Here is a 21,016-nt window from a genome sequence, read left to right on the forward strand (position 1 = left end):
TATCAGAATTCATGAATAACCCCACTCCCCTTTCTTATAAACCTTCATTTATTTTATTTTTATGTTATTACATTTATATTCCAACTTTCCTTCAAGGACCTCAACTTGGCGTACATGGATCTCCCCCTCTCTATTTTATCCTCACAACCCACTACCAACCAGTGTAGACAATAATGTGTTAGATGGACTTATAGTCTGACTTTGTATAAGGCAGCTTCCTATGTTCCTTAGGGCGATAAAAACAGAATTTATTTACCTTTCTTCCTCGGTTCTTTATTTTAAGCTCTCACAAGAGTTGATCAGTTTGCGAGGCTCATGATGAGTTTTAATTGCCATATTACCATGCTCTGAAGAAAACATTGGCTCCAAATTCATTTGGGCAGGTGGTTAAGCAAATCAAGAGCAGCAGGGAAAAAGGGGGCTCAAGTAGCTCCACTGTGACTATCATATAACTGTCTCTGGGAGTTATTGTGAGGCTTTTGTCTACACACATCATAGCCCAACAAATTTAACTTTTCCCCAGGAGCTATATCAGTTTGGTAACTATACAGATACCCAGCTGTGTCTCAGACATATGCCATGTTATGCTGTCAAGTTGATTATAATTATTACTTTAAATGAAATTTGGGGTATTTGTTTAGAACCTTAGTGGAGTATTGTTTATATCATGAACAAAACTCACAGAACTGTCAGTAGTTGTAGGACCGCTTTCCACATCAACATGTATGCTGAAGAGCTACTTTATCCTACGAAGAGTTCTGGAAGTGTTCAGTATGTTGAAGGAAAAGTATACCTTGGAAAAGTTTGATCCCCTTGGGTAAACCCCTGATAGCTACTGCAAATCTCAGGGTTTCCTGGCACACTTGAAAATAATTGTTATCCAGGGAGCCATAAATTTCGGCTTGGTAGCCAAACATCTTTTCCAGAAGCCAGCAAGTCTGACTTACCTATTTCTTGGTCCACAGATAAGTGCATCACTTCTGCAGCCTTTTCCCTTGGTGAGGTGGAGTTAGTGGGAAGAAGTGGCAGGCAGGCTGAAAAGTGTGTTGTCAGCAACACATTCCCTCTAATCCATGACATTGCGTCACAGCAGAAGTTGCAGGCCATTCCCATCTTCATTCTTTGCTTTCCTGCATTGCCGGATGATGGGAAGACTCCATGTTTGCACCTTTCAGCAGAGTAGTAGTAGTAGTAGTAGTAGTAGTTGGTGAGTGTTGGAGCAATATTATAAAACACCTCACAAAAAGCCTTATGATTTCCATATCACAGATGGGACCTACTAGACCGAATTAGTTTTTGCAGATCCAGAACAAGGCATTGTAACCCTACTTGCATTTCACACGGAAAATCATGAGACTACAATCCCCACTGAGATGACATCCTGGAAATAGGAATCACTTGCCCTCAAGCCAGCTTCTGCCAACTCTTCAAATCTAGAAGACAAAGGGAGAACATTTGGGGCAGATGTTTTTCGGGGGCAGTTCAAAGGGCATTCCTGCCTATTATTCTGTTATTGTTATTATTACTGGCCAATTAAAGGCTGACCATAAGTTTGGGAAGATTCTGTTCAGACTTTGTAAACAGGATATTAAATAGTGAGAGGCTCTGGAGTGCCTGTTGTTTTAAAGCCTCCATTTGTCTTCACGCAAATGATGATTCAGGGACAAGCAAAGAAAAAAGAAAAATGGTTGATCACACCATGAGAAAAGTGTCTGCTGATGGATTCATTTCTGTGGGACTAAGCTGTGTAAGATGGCATGCTTGACAGAAAGTTGGAGAGGTTTCAAGATGCTCAGTGCAACCAAGGACTCCTGTATCTGTTAGAATCATGGGTGGTTGCCACAGGCCTGTTCAGCAGCACTCCAAGCACAAAGGAGACTTCTCCCCGCCCCCCACCCTGAAAATAGAACTACATTGCTTGCTCAAGGTTAAAAGTGATTTCATGTTGCATTATCTTAACGTCTACCCTTGTCAGTTCTCATACATGTCTGTTTAGGAGGGAGGAAGTGCGTGTGTGTGTGTGCATGAAAGGTATAGACCCTAGCACTCGGAGCATAGCCTCCTTCAGTCCATCTGCCTCTCATCTCTCTGCATAGTATATTTTTAATCATTTACAGTAGAGGTTTTTGTTAGAAAGTGGGAGGTGGCAGATATCACCGTATAAAGGAGGATTACCATCTGACATTAAGAAGGGAAGGACTTCAAGCATGTAACATTGCAAGAGCAGCCTGAGAAGAATGGAGTGTGACTATATGAGGGCTGTCCATGCAGAGATGTGGGAGAACAGCTGTTTTTATGATGTATAGGTGGGGGAACAGGATTGACCCAAGATCTCTTCTTTATTTTCTGTATTTGAGAGCATTTCTAGATCGCTTAATCTTGCAGCCTGAGGTGAAGCAGCAAATGGTTTTCTCCCCACCCCTGCCCTTGCACCTTGGGACTCCAGGTGCAAGTTGCTTTGGCAGCTGAGGCAGGAAATCCTGCAAGTACCTCTCCCTCTCCTTGCAGTAAAAATACAATGACAACTATCAATTTGTTGCACTTTGGTGACATCTGAAGTCATCAGCTGGATGCCGCCGTCTCCGCCAAGAGGACTGACAATAAACCATCCTACTAATCTTATATAAGCAAATGATTAACAAAATGTGAACTAATTATTCATGGAAGTCACTCATTGATTTTAGGCTGTGCGTGTTCTTTGAAAAGATAAGCTTAAACTATATTTCCATTATATCACAGGATGAAACTGGAAACAACTTTCTTTTCCAAATTATCTACACAATTCTTCCCCAGCCTTAGGTCTCCACATACTGTTCAGCCATGACTTCTGTCATCACTGACCATTGACCCGTTGGCTAAGGATGGTGTGGGGATGTGCATGTAGCAACACTGTGGCTGTGCGTGGATGCATAAATTGTGCTTGAATACTTCTGTTAGGGGAGAGTATTCTGTCCCCTTTGGTAGGGGTCACATCCTGCTCCTTCTGGGATAGATTGTCCCACCTTTGGTCCCCACCCTGCACTCAGCTCTCACCTGTGGCTCCTAGAACCTGTCAGCCTGAAACAGCAGCCATAACCTGGCAAAACCAGCAGTAAACGGCGTTTCCGTGCGCTCTGGCACCCGTCATGGTGTTCCGTGTGCCAGAAGCGATTTAGTCATGCTTGGCCACATGAGCTGGAAAAGCTTTCTGCAGACAAATCGCCAGCTCCCTCAGCCTGAAAGTGGAGATGAGTGCCGTACTCCATAGTCAGATTCAACTGGACTTAACCGTCCAGGGGTCCTTTACCTTTCAAACCATGCTGGCTGAACCAGGTGAAGGTAGCTGATGCGTCTCAAACACTCAGTGAGTTAGGGAGTTCCCCTGTATGCAAAGACAGGCTCTGGAGGATTGAGTGGAAGAGACCAGTAGTGGATCCAGTGGTCAAGAAGGCAGTTTCTGCACGTGCTATAGAGGGAATTGAAGGGCAACCTGGAAAGGTAGCCCATCTCAGATAAGGAAGACTCTGATCCTAAACTTCTGCTGCTTTGCAGGATATATTCAGGAGAACAAAAGGCTAAGGCGTAAACTCTACACAAATCCAGCGTGGCAACCCTAAGACTGTTGGATGGCGCCTTGTATGCCTCCTTCCAGAACTTCTGCGGCCAAGCTGGTGCCAAATGTATTGCTCTGCTTTCCTTTAAACCACATCGGCAAGGCCAAGAGGGGGATCTTGTCATCTGGGCAGCCCAGCACCTCCATACACACTGCCCATGCTTTCGCCCCATTATGGTCACTGAGGTGCTGCTAACACAGCAGTTTGATTTTACCCTCTGGAAGCGTACGCCATTGTCTCTTGAGACAGATGGATGCTAACAGCTCTTCTGTCCCAAATGTAATGTCTTGCACGTATACTATAGGACATCAGGTGATAAGGTCAGCCCAGGGACCATATCTGTTAAAGACACATTTCTTGATCTATTCCCAAATGTATCTTGGACTCTATGGTCACTTGTGTCATAAAATATTGATTCATAACAATTTACCAAGAAAGCACATTGTCCTGCTTTCCAAGGCTGGCAATGGGGAATTATAAACATGAAAACAACTTTGAAGAGTTTGGGTGGGTATTTTTGCTACTCTAAATTACCATATGTTTCCTTTTCTCTTGCAGCAGCAGGATGGAGTTGAATAGCAACAATATGTTGACTAAGGAGCCAGAGTGAGTAGCACCGGAATTTTGATTGTTACCTGCCTGGACTATGAACTGAGACATTGGCGTGGACTTTTCAAACCTTTTCCAGTTGACTCCAGAGCTGGTTGAACAGCCATGGCATTTTTTACTCCATGGAAGTTGTCCTCTCAGAAACTTGGCTTTTTTCTGGTGACCTTTGGCTTCATTTGGGGAATGATGCTGCTGCATTTTACAATCCAACAGAAGACTCAGCACGAAAGCAGTTCGGTGCTTCGTGAACAAATACTGGACCTCAGCAAAAGATACATAAAAGCACTGGCGGAAGAGAATAGGAATGTGGTAGATGGACCATATGTTGGTACGATGACTGCGTATGGTGAGTAGAACAATTCCTAAAACAATTAGACACTGTTCAGGGGCTGTTGTTGAAACAAGAATTATCTGGAGACAAAGTTCAATCCTTTCTAGTTCATCTCCAATGTCAGTTGACCCATTCAAGCACATTCTCTCATTGTTAGCCCCCCCCAAAAAAGGATGCACGGTTCTTCCCTATTTTATCCTTACAACATCCATACAAGGTAGTTTAGGCTGAGAGAGACTGGTCCAGGGTTATCCAGGTGAGCTTCTTGTGGCTGAGTCAGGATTTGAACCCTCAACCTCGGCCCTCCAGATGTTTTGAGACTACAATTCCCATCATCCCTGACCACTGGTCCTGCTAGCTAGGGATCATGGGAGTTGTAGGCCAAAAAAATCTGGAGGGCCGAGGTAGAGGAAGCCTGATTTGAACCCATGTCACCCTAGTTATCTGACACTTTTAGCTATGAAGGATATATGATGGCATAAATGGGAATTAGATGATGGCAGGAAGACAGGTAAAGTGGGAGTCAGTTTTAGAGAACTACAGGAAGAGAAAAAACACTGAGGTTTCTTTATCTGTCTTCAAATACTTGTTGAACCTTGTGGGCTTTTTATAGACATGTAACCATATGGTTAGTCCCGTTAGCCCTGCTCCTGACAACCTAGCAGTTCGAAAGCACGTCAAAGTGCAAGTAGATAAATAGGTATCGCTCTGGCAGGAAGGTATACGGCATTTCCGTGTGCTGCTCTGGTTCGCCAGAAGCGGCTTAGTCATGCTGGCCACATGACCCAGAAGCTGTATGCCGGCTCCCTCGGCCAATAAAGCAAGATGAGCGCCCCAACCCCAGAGTTGATCACAACTGGACCTAATGGTCAGAGGTCCCTTTACCTTTACCTAACCATCTGTTTAGTCACTGTAAGAATAGAATGCCTGTATTTGTGAATTTTAGTTCTTATCCAAAAGGGCTGTCCTTACATTTTTATTGTTAAGAGAATGCTTTTAATATAATAAATTAAATTTGCTTCCCCCCCAATGGTCTGATTCGCCCTTTATGGCTTCAAGTATACACCTAAGATTTTCTGCTAAAATTATAATGCATCAGGCAAAATTAGGCGCACATTTGCATGTATCACTGATACACACACAAGAGAGGTAAAACTAACTGCAGCTCTCAGTTGGTTATACACTCAGTGGCACACCTGCTTTTACTGAAATGAAATACCGTATTTTTCGCACCATAGGGCGCACCGGACCATAGGGCGCGCCTAGTTTTTAGACGGGGAAATCAATAAAAAAAGTTTTAGTTAAATAATTATTCTTTTTTTTAAAGCCCTTCGTGTCTTCATGTACTTCAGTATAACTACTTACCTAATTGTCTCACTAATATCCATGTTCCTGCTGGAGTATGTTTGCCCAGTGGTTTGCAGGTCAGAATAGTGTATCAAAATCAGTGGAGAGGTGTGGTAACCATAGTACTAAACCAAGTGCATTAGGGCTTGTAGCTCAGTGGTGGAGCATCTACTTTCATGCAGAAAGTCTAAGGTTTAATCTCTGACATCCCTGTTAGGATTCATTCCCCGTATTGCAGTCATGGGATTGGTTTTATCACATGACGGTGTATGTTTTCATTCCACATTGTGGGAAGTGACGGAGACATCTTTTTATTACTGTGTTTCTGTGATGTAGGAATTTTGTCCTTTGTTCTTTTTCTTTGCTGTCTGATGCTGAAGAGGAAGGGGCTGAGTTATGATGCTCCAAGTGTACATATGTAAATAAACATAGTTTAGCCAAATTGCTGGGCTAATGAGTCTGAACGCTGACTGCTTATACTCTGTTGATCCTGAAGTGTGCTGATGCCTCTTGGTATCAGTCGCTGTGATGTTCAGGCTGGAGAAAGCTTTTGAATCTCCCAACGCCTGACCAGAAGGGAGAGAACATGCCAGTCGGGCATGTGTCTCTGCTGGACTCCTACTCATGTGTAGGACCTCCTGACAATCCCCAGGTAGGGCTGGAGAAACCCTGGAGAGTCATTGTCAGTCATTGTAGAAGGCTGGACTAGATAGTCCAATGGCAGCTTCCTATTCTTTATGTTGAAGGTACCTCTTGTTCTAGATCTCAAAAAATGGGGAGGGACTGCTATTGTTGCATAGTAAGATTTTTCCCTAGAGCAAGATTAACCCTACAATTTCCCACTGTTTTGGAACAGAGTTATTTTTTGCTATGGCAAATAAGCCCTAATTGCTAAGTATGCATTTCATATCCTCCCACCCGTTGCCCCGCTCTGCCAATCCGTTCCTTATTTTAGTGACTCAAAGTGTCAACAATAGTGGCTATAAGGAATCAGGCTTTTATAACTACACAGCAAGAACTCCCCAACTTCTTTAAATGTCACTTTAGGTGGTTTAGGCAAAGAAACATCACCCACTTTGTGGTCGAAATGTGGTGTTTCAGACGTTCTAATTTTTTATTTTTTATTATTTCACAGGAAAAGTTTTTCAAAGCTAAGAAGTTGCATATTAATAGCTGGCAATGACCACAATGAGCTCAGCCTTTTCCATTGGCTGAAAACCAAATACTAGCCTTCATTTTTGCCAGGGAGCAGCAGCTTCTCAAAAAGTTTCAGTTCCAAGACCTTTTTCTCTTACAGAAGATTTGGATGAATAGCAAATATCTGATAAAATGGCAGGCCAGCAGCTTGAAGGGCATTGTACTCGGGAGGGGAAGAGAGATTTTTCAGTTTGTCAGCCATATCTTGCTGCAGGGCACCCTTTTGACCTGGGATAGCCATTGTGATGTCCTCCATACATGGTTTAAAAGCCTGAATGTCTGGGGCTCAGGATCTGGCCAAATGATCATCTAGTCCAGCCTTTCTCTACTTTTGGTTCCCCATATGTTGTTGAACTACAACTCCCATCATCCCTAGCTAGCAAGGCCAGAGCTCAGGGATGATGGGAGTTGTAGTCCAACAACATCTGGGGACCCACAGGTTGAGAACCGCTGATCTAGTCCATCATTTCATTCTCACAGTGGCCAACCAGATGCCATTGTGTGTGTGTGATTTAAGGTTGGTGAAAATGTTTCAATAGACCTTAACATTGCTGTGTTGAGCAAAATGTGGATGTAGTTAATATTGTCAAGTTGTAATACTTTAGCTGTATCTTGTGAATTGCCTTGCGGTACTCCTCAAACTGTACTTCACTCTTTTTTTCTTTTTCTTTTATTAAAATTTTTATTGAATTTTCAAAATTTACACATACACAGACAATACCCAACACAAACTTACAAACACAAAGACAAACACATGTAATTTCAAATCCCTAATTTCTTAACTACTTTCCCTGACTTCCCCTCACCTCCCCCTCCTGCATCCCAACTCCAATAGTTTACTCAGCAAGTTCTTATCTCCCACCTTTACCTTATTAATATTTTACTTAATTCTTCTTAGTTAACCAAATTTAACTTATAAACCTCAGTTTAAGCCAAAATACCCATCCATTACACACTTTTCTAAGGACGACCCCATTTCCCTTCCACAAATTTCCCAATTTTTATATTATTTACAAAACAAAATAGCAGAAAACAACATATAATTATACACCCTTTGGATTCCCAAACTCTCGCCCCCCCCCTTTCCCGGTCTCGATCCTCAATAAGTATCCATCAATCTGTCCACTCTCAGCCCGGATCCCTCATGTCCGAGGTCCTTAAATCTCTTTCAGTCCCTCTCTGCCGGTTTTGTTGGTAGTCTTTTGTAGTAGACATCGAATCTCGGAGAAGCTCTGTCCCAATGGGGTCTATATTTCTTCCAACCAGACCTCCGTATTCAAAAATGGAGCCCAAATCATGTTTCTTGTTCCTTTTAAGTCCAAATGTCCCAAATGTCCCAAAAGCTCCAGTTTTCACCTTGATCAAACAAACTGTACTTCACTCTTGGCCCCACCCTTACCTTTTCCTTTCTCCTTTTTTCTGTTATTAACTATGTCTGTCCTTTCTTTTTCTCTCACCACCTCTTACTTCCCCCCCACACCTGTTGGTATTTCCTTTTTGTGTCTCTCTCATTTTCATTTTCCTTTTTGTTCACTTTATTCTATCTTGTGTCACCTTGTGACTCCCAATCCACAATTTCATGGAAATTATGACAGTCAAATACCAACTCCAAATCAGAGGCTACATCAGTGATGGCCAAACTTGGCCCTCCAGCTGTTTTGGGACTACAACTCCCATCATCCCTAGCTAATAGGACCAGTGGTCAGGGATGATGGGAATTGTAGTCCCAAAACAGCTGGAGGGCCAAGTTTGGTCATCACTGGGTTACATGCCATCCACCTCATCTTCAGTTAGTTTTCCACCTTCCAGTTTGAACCTCAGACAGGTTAGGCTTAGGAACGTTCCATAACCCCCAAATCAACCGACATGCAAGATTTGTAGTTTTGTATAACAGTACATTCTGCAACAGAATCCATTTCCTTCACAGTACATAAGAACAATTCAGGAACCGGAGGAAGTAACACTGAATCATGTTTTATTTCTCCTCCCAACTGCATGGGAGAAATGAGGTGGAAGTGCTTGAGCCAAATATTTTACTAAGACTTCTGCACATAATGTCAAATCATAGTTTAGCATCATGTGTAAATGAGGTCAGTGTTAAGGTGAACAATTATGCATTCATTTATGATGACAGCCAAAGCTGGGCAAAGCAAAAGTAAATGTTTGAAGACCTGTTCTAACTGTGTGTAAATGAACAAGCTTCTCTATTTGCAAGGGATGTTTATTTGCTTCTGTGCTTATAAGACTGAGTAAAGGCTGAGGCTACGTCTCACCTTTGTGCTACTACCAACCAACCTGGCAATTCATAATTACTGTATTTTTTGCTCCATAACACTCACTTTTTTCCTCCTGGAAAGTACGGGGAAATGTATGTGTGTGTTATGGAGCAAATGCCTACGGATGGCGGGGGGGGGTGTCCCCTTCCTTCTCTCCTCCGTGGCTCGCTTTGCTCGCTTTGAAACAGCAAAGCGGGAGAAGAGCCACTGAGTGGGGAGAAGAGAGGGACAGAGAGCCTGGTTACAAAGCACGGATCCACATGGATCCTCAGGATTTTTGCACTGGGTCACCCCAAATTCACCATCAGATCACATAGCATGTCCATGGCTACAGCTTGCACCAAAAAAATCACGCACCCACTGTTGCCTGGGGCTGCAGTGGTGCAAAAACGTGGTTACAAAGCATGGATCCACATGGATCCTCAGGATTTTTGCATTGAGCTACCCCAAACTCACCGTCAGATCACATGTCTGTGGCCACAGCATGAACCACAAAAATCATACATCCACTGTTTCGTTTAGAATATTTTTTTTCCCTTGTTTTCCTCCTCTAAAAACTATGTGCGTGTTATGGTCGGGTGCTTGTTATAGAGCGAAAAATACGGTAATTACTATAAATGCAATTGATTATAATAGTTTATGTACTTTGGTTACCTCTTTGTAACTAGCACCATTATTTAAACATTTGTATGTCACTTCAATTGATAGGAACAGGGGGTTGCTCAAAGTATATTCGATATCGGGGGAAGAAAAACAACAATAGCCCTTACTGATCTGTTAAAAAGAAACAAAACCAATGTTTTATGAACTGCAGTGACCAAATATTTTGATTGGTCAGATGCAGAGTCCTATTCCTTGCGTATGCATTTCATATGGTAAGACAGAATTTGATCAATCTGTCTGGTTCGGAATGAGATGATTTTGACTATAGCAGAAGCATGACTTTAGCTTCACTCACTTGGCACCTTCTCCTGGGATGATCTGACTGCCCTTTTGGGTTCCACTGTTTTATGATTCTGCTGCAAGGCAAATCCAGCTAATGAAGCAGGAGCATGTGTTCCTCTGTGTTTTGGGAAGAATAAAAACTTAATTCATTAAGTGGCTCAGACCAAAAGCCACCCAAAATCTTGGCATAGATGCTGCCCACAGATAAAAATAAGTTGTACCAGAAATGGGAAGCATGGCTTAACTTGTATGTGTTGTGTTTTATTTGTTTCATTTATTTATTTATTGAATTTAGAAACTTTCCACCACTCATCACTTTTCATTATTGACTACCAGGAGGTCTCTCCCCCCCCCCCAATTCCTGTTTACCCAGGCATTTGATGGCTTGTTCCAGGCAACATTGAAATAATTGGTTGAGAGCATGTGATTGTTTTTTATCTGTTTCTGGAATATTTTAATGATATTGATGTGTTTGCCACCCTGAGTTCCTTTGGCAGGAAGGGGCGGAATATAAACGCAATAAATAAATTTCAAAAATATTGTGGTGTACAAAAAGAAGTAAAATAAAATGCAAAGCAAAAGCTGTAAGACTATGTTAAACCCATTTGTAAAATTCCCAATTCTACCCTGAAAAAGCCTAATTCGATAAAACAGTGCTGTATTTGTGTGAGCAGGCACACGTGCACAAATGCACACATGCACATAGAAACTTTTTATTCACAAACTACATGCAGGAGCTCTCTAAAGGCTTTTTCTGTACATAGTTGCTACACTGGTCATAATCTTGTTTATATCACTGTGTTGATGTCCCGCATCTCTAATTTTAAGTGACATTGGCTCTGATAATCCAAATAGTGTCCCTGTTTTCCATAAATCACATGCAAACCTTTTCACTGGAAAAAATACAGCCATTAGTAAACAAGGGAAGGTCTGTCAGCATAAGTACTTAATTGCATGGGAACCAAGCAAAATTTACTGAACTGCCATATAACATCAGAGATGCATTCCTTTTGAAAGTGGACTCACTTTACACGACTTAATTCCACATGTAAACCACTACTGGCATATTTTAGGTTAGTTACACAGCCCTGAGAAAGTTACAGTAAACCTTCCTTGTCTTTTAAGGTGCCCCATGACTTTATCCAGAAAAAAATATAAGATATCATCCTCCACGATCCCCCTCTAATGTTCTAATGTTGCGTGAAATTCATTAGAGCCATGGGAATATAGTATTTATGCTGTTACTGTCATGTAAGAGGTGGATCCTAAGCTCTGAAGCAAGGTTTTTCTTCTCTGTGCAATCCCTTTTTTCATTTAAAAAAAAGTCAGTGGTTGATTTCTATAAGGCAACAATCTCAGGGAAGGACTGTACAATGTGTGTTGTTACGTGATTACATCAGACTTTTTCTTTGTCTTTATGCAATGTACACTTTGAATCTTCTATTTTGAAGCATAAAACCAACATTGAGTACAGGGGTTTCTTTAACCCTTTTACCTGTTTTTCTGCCTTTTGATGGAAACAAGGTGTACTTATGGGTAGAATGTTGAAGGGATGTGTGTGCATTTGTGGAAAGGTTAAGAAACTAACGTTAACGTTTGCATAATGTGAATAAGAGTCTAGAAAAAAATAAGCATGGAACTACATGCAGTATGTGGAATTTCTCTAAGCAGAAGACTGGTAGTGATGGGAAGAAGCCATCCTTGCCAGACTTGATAACTGGGCTCAAAACCCAGTTTCTTTTCCCCATATGCTCAGCACCTGCCTCCCTCTTCCTACCACCAAACTCTCTACTTTCCTTGGGGAGCAGCGTTAGGGGAATGAATGATGGAGAAGAAATATCCCCCCCCCCTTCCTGGTACAATGTTATGGCTGCAAGCCAAACACAAGCAGTGCTGGGAAACAACATTTCCATGTGCTTCTTTTGTCTGGCATGCAGCCATAGCATCATACTGAGCATTAGACAGGAAAAGGGTACAGAAACCTTTCTCTGTTCTCTCGCTCTCATAGAAGTAAGTAAGTGGAGATATGGGAAGGAGGGGAAAGGAGGCAGGATAAGAGGGCTGAAGGTCTCTGCTTAAGATTTAATCTGACTCAAAAGATCTCTCAGGCCTACAACAAGAGCATAATATTTGAGGTGAACATTATGAGCCGAAAAATACCATCGCTAGTTCACAGTGTTTGTAGCATCTATTATTCATTGCAATTAAGGCAGTGTGGTAAGTTTTTAAGAAGTTTCCACATTATGGGTAGCACAGACAATAAAAGGTGTCCCAACCCTGGCTTGCTGTTCTCATCAAATACTAAGATATATTCAAATAAAATACTAAAATATATGTAGCTTTAGCACAATATTACGTAATTAAACACCAGCTATATAAGTGATCCTTTAACCATGCACCAAGAAAGTGTATATCCCAAGATATATTGAAAGTGATGAATCAGATCTGTCTTTGCTAACCTAGTGCCCTCCAGATATTTTGGACTCCAACTGCAGTCAGTCTGAGCCAGCACAGCTGAGCTGGCTGCACCTGATGGGGGTTGTAGCCCAAAACATGTGGGTGACACCAGTCTGGCAAAGGCTGTCTTGGTTGTTTATCAGATCAAGCCATTCACTTCATATGTGTAAAGTGCATTGAGGAATATTCTTCCCTCTTACAGGTTGGGAACATACGGTACTTAGGTTTTAATTGTGATCTTATACTTCAATGAGAATTTTGTGCAATGAATCTGTGCAGCGCCCCTTTAAATGCAGTGTGACTGTGTGTGTTCCCTGTACATTGGTTTTCATTTTCTGACCTTTTTGTTTGTTTTGCCAGAAGGCACCTGCCACTTTGGAAAGCTAGATGCCAATTAGTTGTTCACCTTGTTTTCACTTACAATGGTCCTTTTTCCCCATCACTATCTTATCATTGTGGGATCTAACTTGGTTTGTCTGTTAATCTTGCCAAAGGAGAGGGGAGTTGTGATGCACACAAGTCAGAGCTTACAGCCATTCATTTACTGCTTCGGGTATCTTCTTCCCCTTCCTCTGTTAGGAATGAAAGCCCTTCTTTAGAACCGGTGCCAGAGATGCCAGGGTGCCATGCTGCTTTTGTATACCTTTGTCTCATTTTCCGATAAGATGCTGGTGGTTCTGTGAATGCATTTGCTTGAAAGGTTGAGGCCACCATCCCCATGGCAGCTGACTGTTGCATCGCTTTGTAGCTGAAGTAACAAGTATCCCTTGTTCTGTAACTCATGTTTGTCTGTGGCAGCCTCCAGGCTATGGTAGCTTGCATTGTGATTTTACTGTGTATTGCAAACCAAGCAGAATCTGTGCTAGGCTGGCACTTGAATGGAACAAATTTAGAGCATGGTAATGATGTGCTGCTTTCCTCCTCACAAGGAGCCTTTTAAAAAATTAACACTAAAAGAAGATCCACTAAGGCATATAGGGTGCTAAAGGCTGTTCTGAAAGCGATGCCTTTATTCCTTGATCCTAACTCGTAAGGGAACCATGTACATTTCCTGAGGGTGTTTGTAAAAATAGCAACCTGCCTAGATTAGAAACTTGCCTGGACCAAATGTTCACTTCATTTGGCTTGTTAGCTATAACCATTGCAGATCTTCTGCATCTGCATTGTTCAGTCATCACATATGTGGACTGCTTCAGAAAACTTGCTTTAATTTCCTCCCCACAAGGAAATAATTTCAATTTTTTATGGTTTCAAAGGATGGGGAGTTGTCAAGTAGTGTCTGTTGAAGGTTTTTAAAAGTCTGAGATAGGACATAAGAGTGCTTCCGATTCCAGGAGAAAGAAAAGCAGAAAATTCCCCCAATAATGCAGTTTTTTTATTACCACAGGTCAAATTTCCAGCCGAAATCACTTTCTAGTGGTAAATTTGGAAATTAATTTGCAGTTGGAAAAATATTGTAAGATGTTGTAATATAATGCTGCTTTTTCTTCTCCAAGTATTTCACGCTATGCTCTGGTTTTCACGATGTAGCAAGCCAAACCATGGCTTACTGGGACTGCACAAAAGTTTGCTCTTGGCTACAGCTTGTGTTGAAGAAAGAGCTTAACCACAAGCCTGAGTTCAGATGACATGTGACATGGGAATAAAAAAGAGCAGGGTGGAGCAAAGTCCCTGCAATCTCCTCTAATATAAGTTATCTTTAAGAGGTGTATAAGATAGGGTAGTTGCTTACATATTTCTAGATCAGTGAGGGAAACTGAAGTACAGGAATAGTGGGTTGAGTTAATAAGGCCACTAGAAGTACTCATGTCAGTCTGAACTAGAACTGCTAGTGCTCATAACTGCACTGCTACTCTAGTGTACAAAGCTGCAAAATATGTGGTAGAATGGATGCTGACTTCCAACATGGAGTTGTCCAAAGGTCTGAAGTTGTTGGGTGCAAGGTTCTCAAATAATCAACCAAGTAACAACAGGAGTTATTTGATGTTATTCATACATCATATACAAGATGTGTTAAACAAAGAGAGTGAAAGTTTGATTGTTAACCTTTTCAAGTATGGCAAATATTATTGCTGCTCAGTACATGCTCAGTGACATTTAGCTACCCCATCTATTAAGAACAATGGCTATTTAAACGGTTAGAAACTGCACATATGGATAAGTTGAGATGGTATACAGATGAAATTGACAAGTTATAAAAAGTGTATCCCCTCCCCACGAAAGGTAGCCTTTTTGCTTTGTATTGAAATACACTTTTGGGGGGTTAAGAGGGTGCATATCACTGTAGTTAGAGAAAACATAACTGTTGTCTGTAAATGTTCATTATTATAGTAAACCATATTGACGGCGTATGACTGTAGAATGCTTTAAGCCTTAGAAACACACTTAGGTAGTTAAGGAGGATCTGTGGAAATATTTAGGTAAGAAATTAGAGGGTTGGAAGGCTTTGTTGCAAACCTGTTACTTTTACCAAATGGGTATATTTCCTGGTATATGTTGTTCTGTGTAAGATTAACTGACTTTGTTTTTCTTAACTTAGATCTGAAGAAAACTCTCGCCGTCCTACTAGACAACATCCTGCAACGCATTGGGAAGCTTGAGTCTAAAGTGGAGAACCTTGTAATCAATGGCACAGGTGCAAACTCCACAAATAGTACCTCCACTGCTACCCCCAGTTCAGGAGCAGCTGAAAAACTCAATGTTGCAGGTGGGTGTGAAAGTTGCTGTGCCTTTTTCTAAATTCTGTTTTACAGTATCAAATATCCAAGATGGTATGAATTGATCCTTCTGTTTTTTTTCAAACGGCAATGGACTTCAGTCTTTGGTGTCAAATCTTAACTGAAGAAAAGTGCACCTCTTGTCTGATCCTAATGTACTTTTGTATAAGACCTAGGCTGCAGTCATACTAGTGATTAAGTCCTACTAGTCTGAATGGAACTCCTAGTCTGAGTAAACAGGCTTGAACCCTCTAATGAATAATGCTTAGCATTTATCTTCATTCATGGGCTCAGGGTCTTCCCATACATTATAGTTAGTTGTTTGTTTTATTATTTATAAGCTGCCCATCTGACTGGGCTTCTCCAGCCACTCTGGACAGCTTCCTACAAAATATTAAAACACAAAAAACACAAAAACTTCAAACATTAAAGGGCTGCCTTCAGATGTCTTGTAAAAGTCTGATAGATGTTTATTTCCTTGATACCTGATGGGAGGGTGATCCACAGGGCGGGCACGACTACTGAGAAGTTAGGTTTCATGGGCATGCATTAGTTAAAGCTATGATTCTTGCATAACCAGCATTAAGTGAACTGGTTTAGTGAGATCAATGAGTTTTAACTAATGCTGGTGCCTGTGACTTAAATGTTATCTAATCTGCAAACATGCTTTGCTAAAGAAGGTTAATGTAAGGAAGCCGGTTGATCAGTGATCAACCATGTAAAATAAAGCAGCCCCCCTGCAACATAACAGTTTATTGTGATGTTATGTAATCCCTTTGTTTAAGTAACTTGAAAAGGTATGCAATTATATAGCTTTTGTATTCTGTATTGATAATAAAACCAGATCAGAGAATCCACCTTTTTAAAAAAAAAACCCTCTTAAACATTTTTGTTTCTCTTGGCAAGCATGAGGCACACAATTATGTGTCTGTCTTTTATATCTAGTATAGAATTCAGATTTAAGTTGATGCCATTATTTTACCACTTTCTGGTGCAGGGCAATAATATAAATAATATGTCAGTAAAGGGAATTTATTTTTAAAAGATTGCACATAACAGATGTGATACAGATCAATTTGAGCAATTGTGAGTGGTTTTTTTACCCCCGTGGAGGAATGTTTAAGCTTCAGAGAACACGGGAAATGTGATAAGGGTGTTTTCGCTTCTTTATAAAAGATCTGCTATGTGATTCTTAGAGTACCTTTTTATTTTTGTAGTTGTGTCTATGATTACCACACACGGTGGGATAAAAAAGTTACTAAAAGTATTTGAAGTTTTAAAGAAGAGTGCTATCTAGAACAGTGTTTTTCAACCTTTTTTCGGCAAAGGCACACTTGTTTCATGAAAAAAAATCACGAGGCACACCACCATTAGAAAATGTTAAAAAATTTAACTCTGTGCCTATATTGACTATATATAAAGTAATTCTCTTGAATAGGGATCAAATAAACACAAAGAAAGTATTTTATAATTACTTTATTATGAAATAGTAAGTAAACAGAAATGTGAAAAATTATAAAATACTTTATTTTTAAATCTTTCGAATTTTTCAATTTTTCCCACGGCACACCAGGCAACATTGCGGAACAGTGGTTGAAAAACACTGATCTAGAAGATGCATAATTTGTTGAACAATAAGTAGCAGGCTTATAAGACACTCAAATCTTAGAGTTTCCCAAGGGAAGCAACTGAACGAGAGAAGGAGAGAAACCCAAACTCCCATTGTGCAAGCAGACTTCAATTGTTCAAGTTGGCAGACACCAGTGGATATTGCACCATATGGATATTTCATTTTTAAGATATACAGTTGTACCTTGGAAGTCAAACAGAATCCGTTCTGGAAGTCCGTTCAACTTCCAAAACATTCAGAAACCAAAGTGCGGCTTCTGATTGGCTGCAGCAAGCTCCTGCAGCCAATTGGAACCTGCTGAAGTCCCATCAGACATTCAACTTCCAAAAATAGTTCACAGACCAGAACAGTCACTTTCAGGTCTGCTGCGTTTGGGAGCCAAAACGTTCGAGAACTAAGCTGTTCAAAAACCGAGATACAGCTGTACAAATAATGCTACATTATTTGGAGCCAAATTTTTATTTCTTGTTTCTTTTTTTGGCACCTTGACCTTGTAATGCATTAGGTCTTATGTATACAAAGAGACACTTTTATAGAGCCAAGTTTAAAACATAGGTCTTGACTCTTTCCCCTTAAAAAGCAATGTTCTTCTTTTTGCATGATGTGTCACATGAGCTGCCTGTTTCAACAACATGCTGTAGTTTCCTCTAAGCTCTTTAGCTTGTTATGTCTGTCTGTTGTCCCACCGGCGTATGACACTATGAATTTCTATTCATGTTATGTATTTCACGCTTCATAGAACTTTGAAGAAGCATTAGCTTTGCAGTGCTTCTTCAAAAATGAAACTCATTTGAAACAGCTAAATCATCCCATTTTATGAAATCAGAACCAAAGTATAATGGCTTGTGGAAGACTGGGAACTGGGGGGTTTATGCTTATAGTGAGATTTGATCAGATGTGTTGCATATACTAGTCAAACACAGTAACATCATACCAACTTAACATTCTGTGATGCAGCAGCAAAAAAGCTAATGCTATTCTAGGCTGCATCATCAGAAGTCTAGTGTCCTGATCAACTGAAATGATATTCTCAACCTATTCTGCCTTGGTCAGACCACACCTGGAGTACTGTGTCTAGATCTGGGCAGCACAATTTAAGAAGGATATTGACAAGCTGGAACATGTGCACAGGAGGAGGGCAAACAAGATGATAAAAGGTCTGGAAACCAAGCCTCATGATGAACAGTCGAGGGAATTCAATATATTTAGCATGGTAAAGAGAAGATATGGTAGCCATTTTCAGATATCTAAAGGGCTGACACATGGAAGATGGAGCAAGCTTGTTTTCTCCTTGTCCAGAGGCTAGGATCTGAACCAATAGCTTCAAGTCACAAGAAAAGAGATTCTGATACCTTCAGGAAGAACTTTCCGACAGTAAGGGCTGTTTGACAGTGGAATGGACTACCTTGGAATGTGGTGGACTCTCCTTCCTTGGAGGTTTTAAGCAGAGGTTAGGAGGCCATCTGTCATGGATGTTCTAGTTGAGATTCCTGTATTGCAGGGGGTTGGACTAGATGACCCTACAATTCTGTGACTGTATGATCACTCGAAGCATGGAGTTTGTACTGAGAGAACAGGAGGGCAGATCTCTTTCACAAAAGATAAAGGTGTGACCTTGCATGATTGAGTTGCTGTGAAGCTGCACTGCTTCCTGACTCTTCAAAGGTCTGCCATGAGCATATGATTAGAATGTTGCAGTAATATATTTGCTGATCACATCTTTCTTCCTTTTAGTGCACAGAGTACACCAAAATCTTTTTCATTAAAGAAGTGCATGTGAATAACCAACCATTTAAGAAATGGTGGCATTTCTTTTTTTTTAAAAAAAATCATTTTTATTAACTGGCCAATCACATCAAATCAAATCACATCACATAAATTCCGAATTACAAAGCCGAATTTTAAATTTTGTTGAGGGAACCCATATTTCAAGATCCGAAGGGGGATTCTGATCATCTTCTTGCTACTGCGTTAATGTCCAAATCAGTCCAAACAAAGTTCATAATTCTATCCAGACTTATCTTGCTGTTTCCACATCACATCTTGTTCATATATTTTCTCTTTTTTCTTTATGATCTCTTCTGATAGTCTCCTTAAGCCGATAAACACCAATAATAATCCTGTGTGAATTTTTCCGTTCTTCCAGTCCTCAAATCAAGATGGTTTCCATATATCATCGCCTTCATAGATAACAGTGCTCTTTCCATCATTAATTACAGAACTGTCGTTCTTAAGTCCCACTGAGGAGTTTCATCCACAATATAAAAACAGCTCTATTTCTCTATTTCTCCTCTCAGACTTAAGTCCTCCGACAGAACTTCCCAATATGGTGACGGTATTTTTAACTGCGTCATTCCAAAGCCCTTATACATTCCACGCTCTTCTTAAAACATGCTCTGGTTCAAAAGTTTATCTCCACACAGCCTTAAATCCACAGCTTAAGTCCTTAAAATGACATTTCTGACTTGTTGGTTGGTTGGGATTCTTGTTTAATCACATAAAGGAAAGAAAGGAAGGTTTTTCCCCCCCTCCCCCATCAGTCCCTTTGCCATACCAAGTCTTGGCGTATCTTCTCATGATCTATACTTGTTCCTCCGACTCGTCTTGTTTTATCAGAGATCTCTTCTGTTAGCAGTCTTTACTCCCCCTTCTTCCTTGAAATATATTTCTTTTGAAGTTCTTGCAGCTAGTGGCGCTATCAGAGATGGCGTCCAGGAGTGCCGAAATCCCACAGGACGGCATTGTGCCTAGTGCCCCCATCCCCACAAATTCGGGGGTGGTATAGGGCACAGCAGGCAAGGGCAGTCCCCCACCATAATCCTGGGGGGGTAGGGAGGCTATTTACTCCCATCACAGCCTCCAATTTACCTCATGTGGGTCGGAGAGATGTTATTGTCAGCCATCTTCTGATGCGCCCCTAGTGGTCCCTCAAGAAATGGTGGCATTTCAGCTCTGTTTTGAAGTTCAGTTGAGGTCTTTGAAGCATAGGAACTCTGTTAATACATAGCCCTTTACTATTGATCCACCAGAAAATCCTTACAATAAGGTTAATTCTGCATTGCCTATTACCCGAATACCTACTAACTGTTGATCTAAGTAAGAAGGTGTTATTTACTGCTATGTTGTTTGCTTATACTATTTTGCTCACCTATATTGTTGTTAATTTTCTTATTCATATCCATTTCATTTGGGAGGCTTGCATCCAATAACTTTGGAGGGCAACTGATTTCAAAGAACACGGAAAATTGCCTGATTGGGTCATGGTGATTTATCTTGTGATAAATATGTATTAGAAAAACTGAAATGTGCTGTAGGTGGTCTGCAGTCAGTATTGGGGATTAACTACTTGACAGTTACTTGAACATTTTAAAAGTTGCATTATTTCAGTCAAGTGTTAATGGAAGGCTGCTAGCTCAGCAGGTATTTTTTGAGAACAGAAGGAATTTACTTTTATTTCTTCCCAAAAAGCCATTAATGCTTCTGTTGGCATGGAACTGTGAAGCATTTTACCATCTCATTCAAAAAGAAAAGGTTTTCATAATTCATATCGCTTCTGCCTAAGCCCCTTTTTGTGAGTTGAAGGGAAAAAAATGAGTGTATAAATAAGAAAAGAGGTTATAAAGTAACTATTAATGCTGCCTCAGCTTATATGTGAATTTCATCTTTGGGCACTTGTTCTCAAGACAGAAATAGTTTTGGGTTTGGGAGGAGACAAAACAATAAGAGTTTTGTAGGAAGTCTGAAGAGTTGACACATAATATTAATTTTCAAAAGGAAATGGGCATGTCTCCAATAAATGAGTGAAAGCAAATGGAAAAGTCTAATCATAAGTGCAGTCTCTCCTAGTAACACAAAACTAGGATTTTTATTGATTTATTATATTTATAGAACAGCCATGATAAATGCAATGCAGA

At 40.7% G+C, this 21,016-nt stretch overlaps 1 protein-coding gene across 4 annotated transcripts in view; it reads left to right on the top strand.

The window, feature by feature from the left end:
• Nucleotides 1-21,016, top strand: part of MGAT5 (alpha-1,6-mannosylglycoprotein 6-beta-N-acetylglucosaminyltransferase) — a 128,741-nt gene that overhangs the window by 48,575 nt on the left and 59,150 nt on the right. For all 4 annotated transcript variants that reach the window (XR_014009601.1, XR_014009602.1, XM_081199729.1 and 1 more), the window contains exons 2-3: nucleotides 4,152-4,548; nucleotides 15,295-15,462. Coding sequence is in view for 2 of the 4 variants with exons in the window: in XM_081199729.1 (XP_081055855.1) it covers nucleotides 4,308-4,548; nucleotides 15,295-15,462 (409 nt within the window). In the remaining 2 variants the exon portion in view is untranslated. The remainder of the gene's footprint in view (nucleotides 1-4,151; nucleotides 4,549-15,294; nucleotides 15,463-21,016) is intronic.

The sequence above is a fragment of the Podarcis bocagei genome, assembly GCF_964188305.1.
Source record: "Podarcis bocagei genome assembly, chromosome: 1".
Classification (NCBI taxonomy): Eukaryota; Metazoa; Chordata; class Lepidosauria; order Squamata; family Lacertidae; genus Podarcis; species Podarcis bocagei.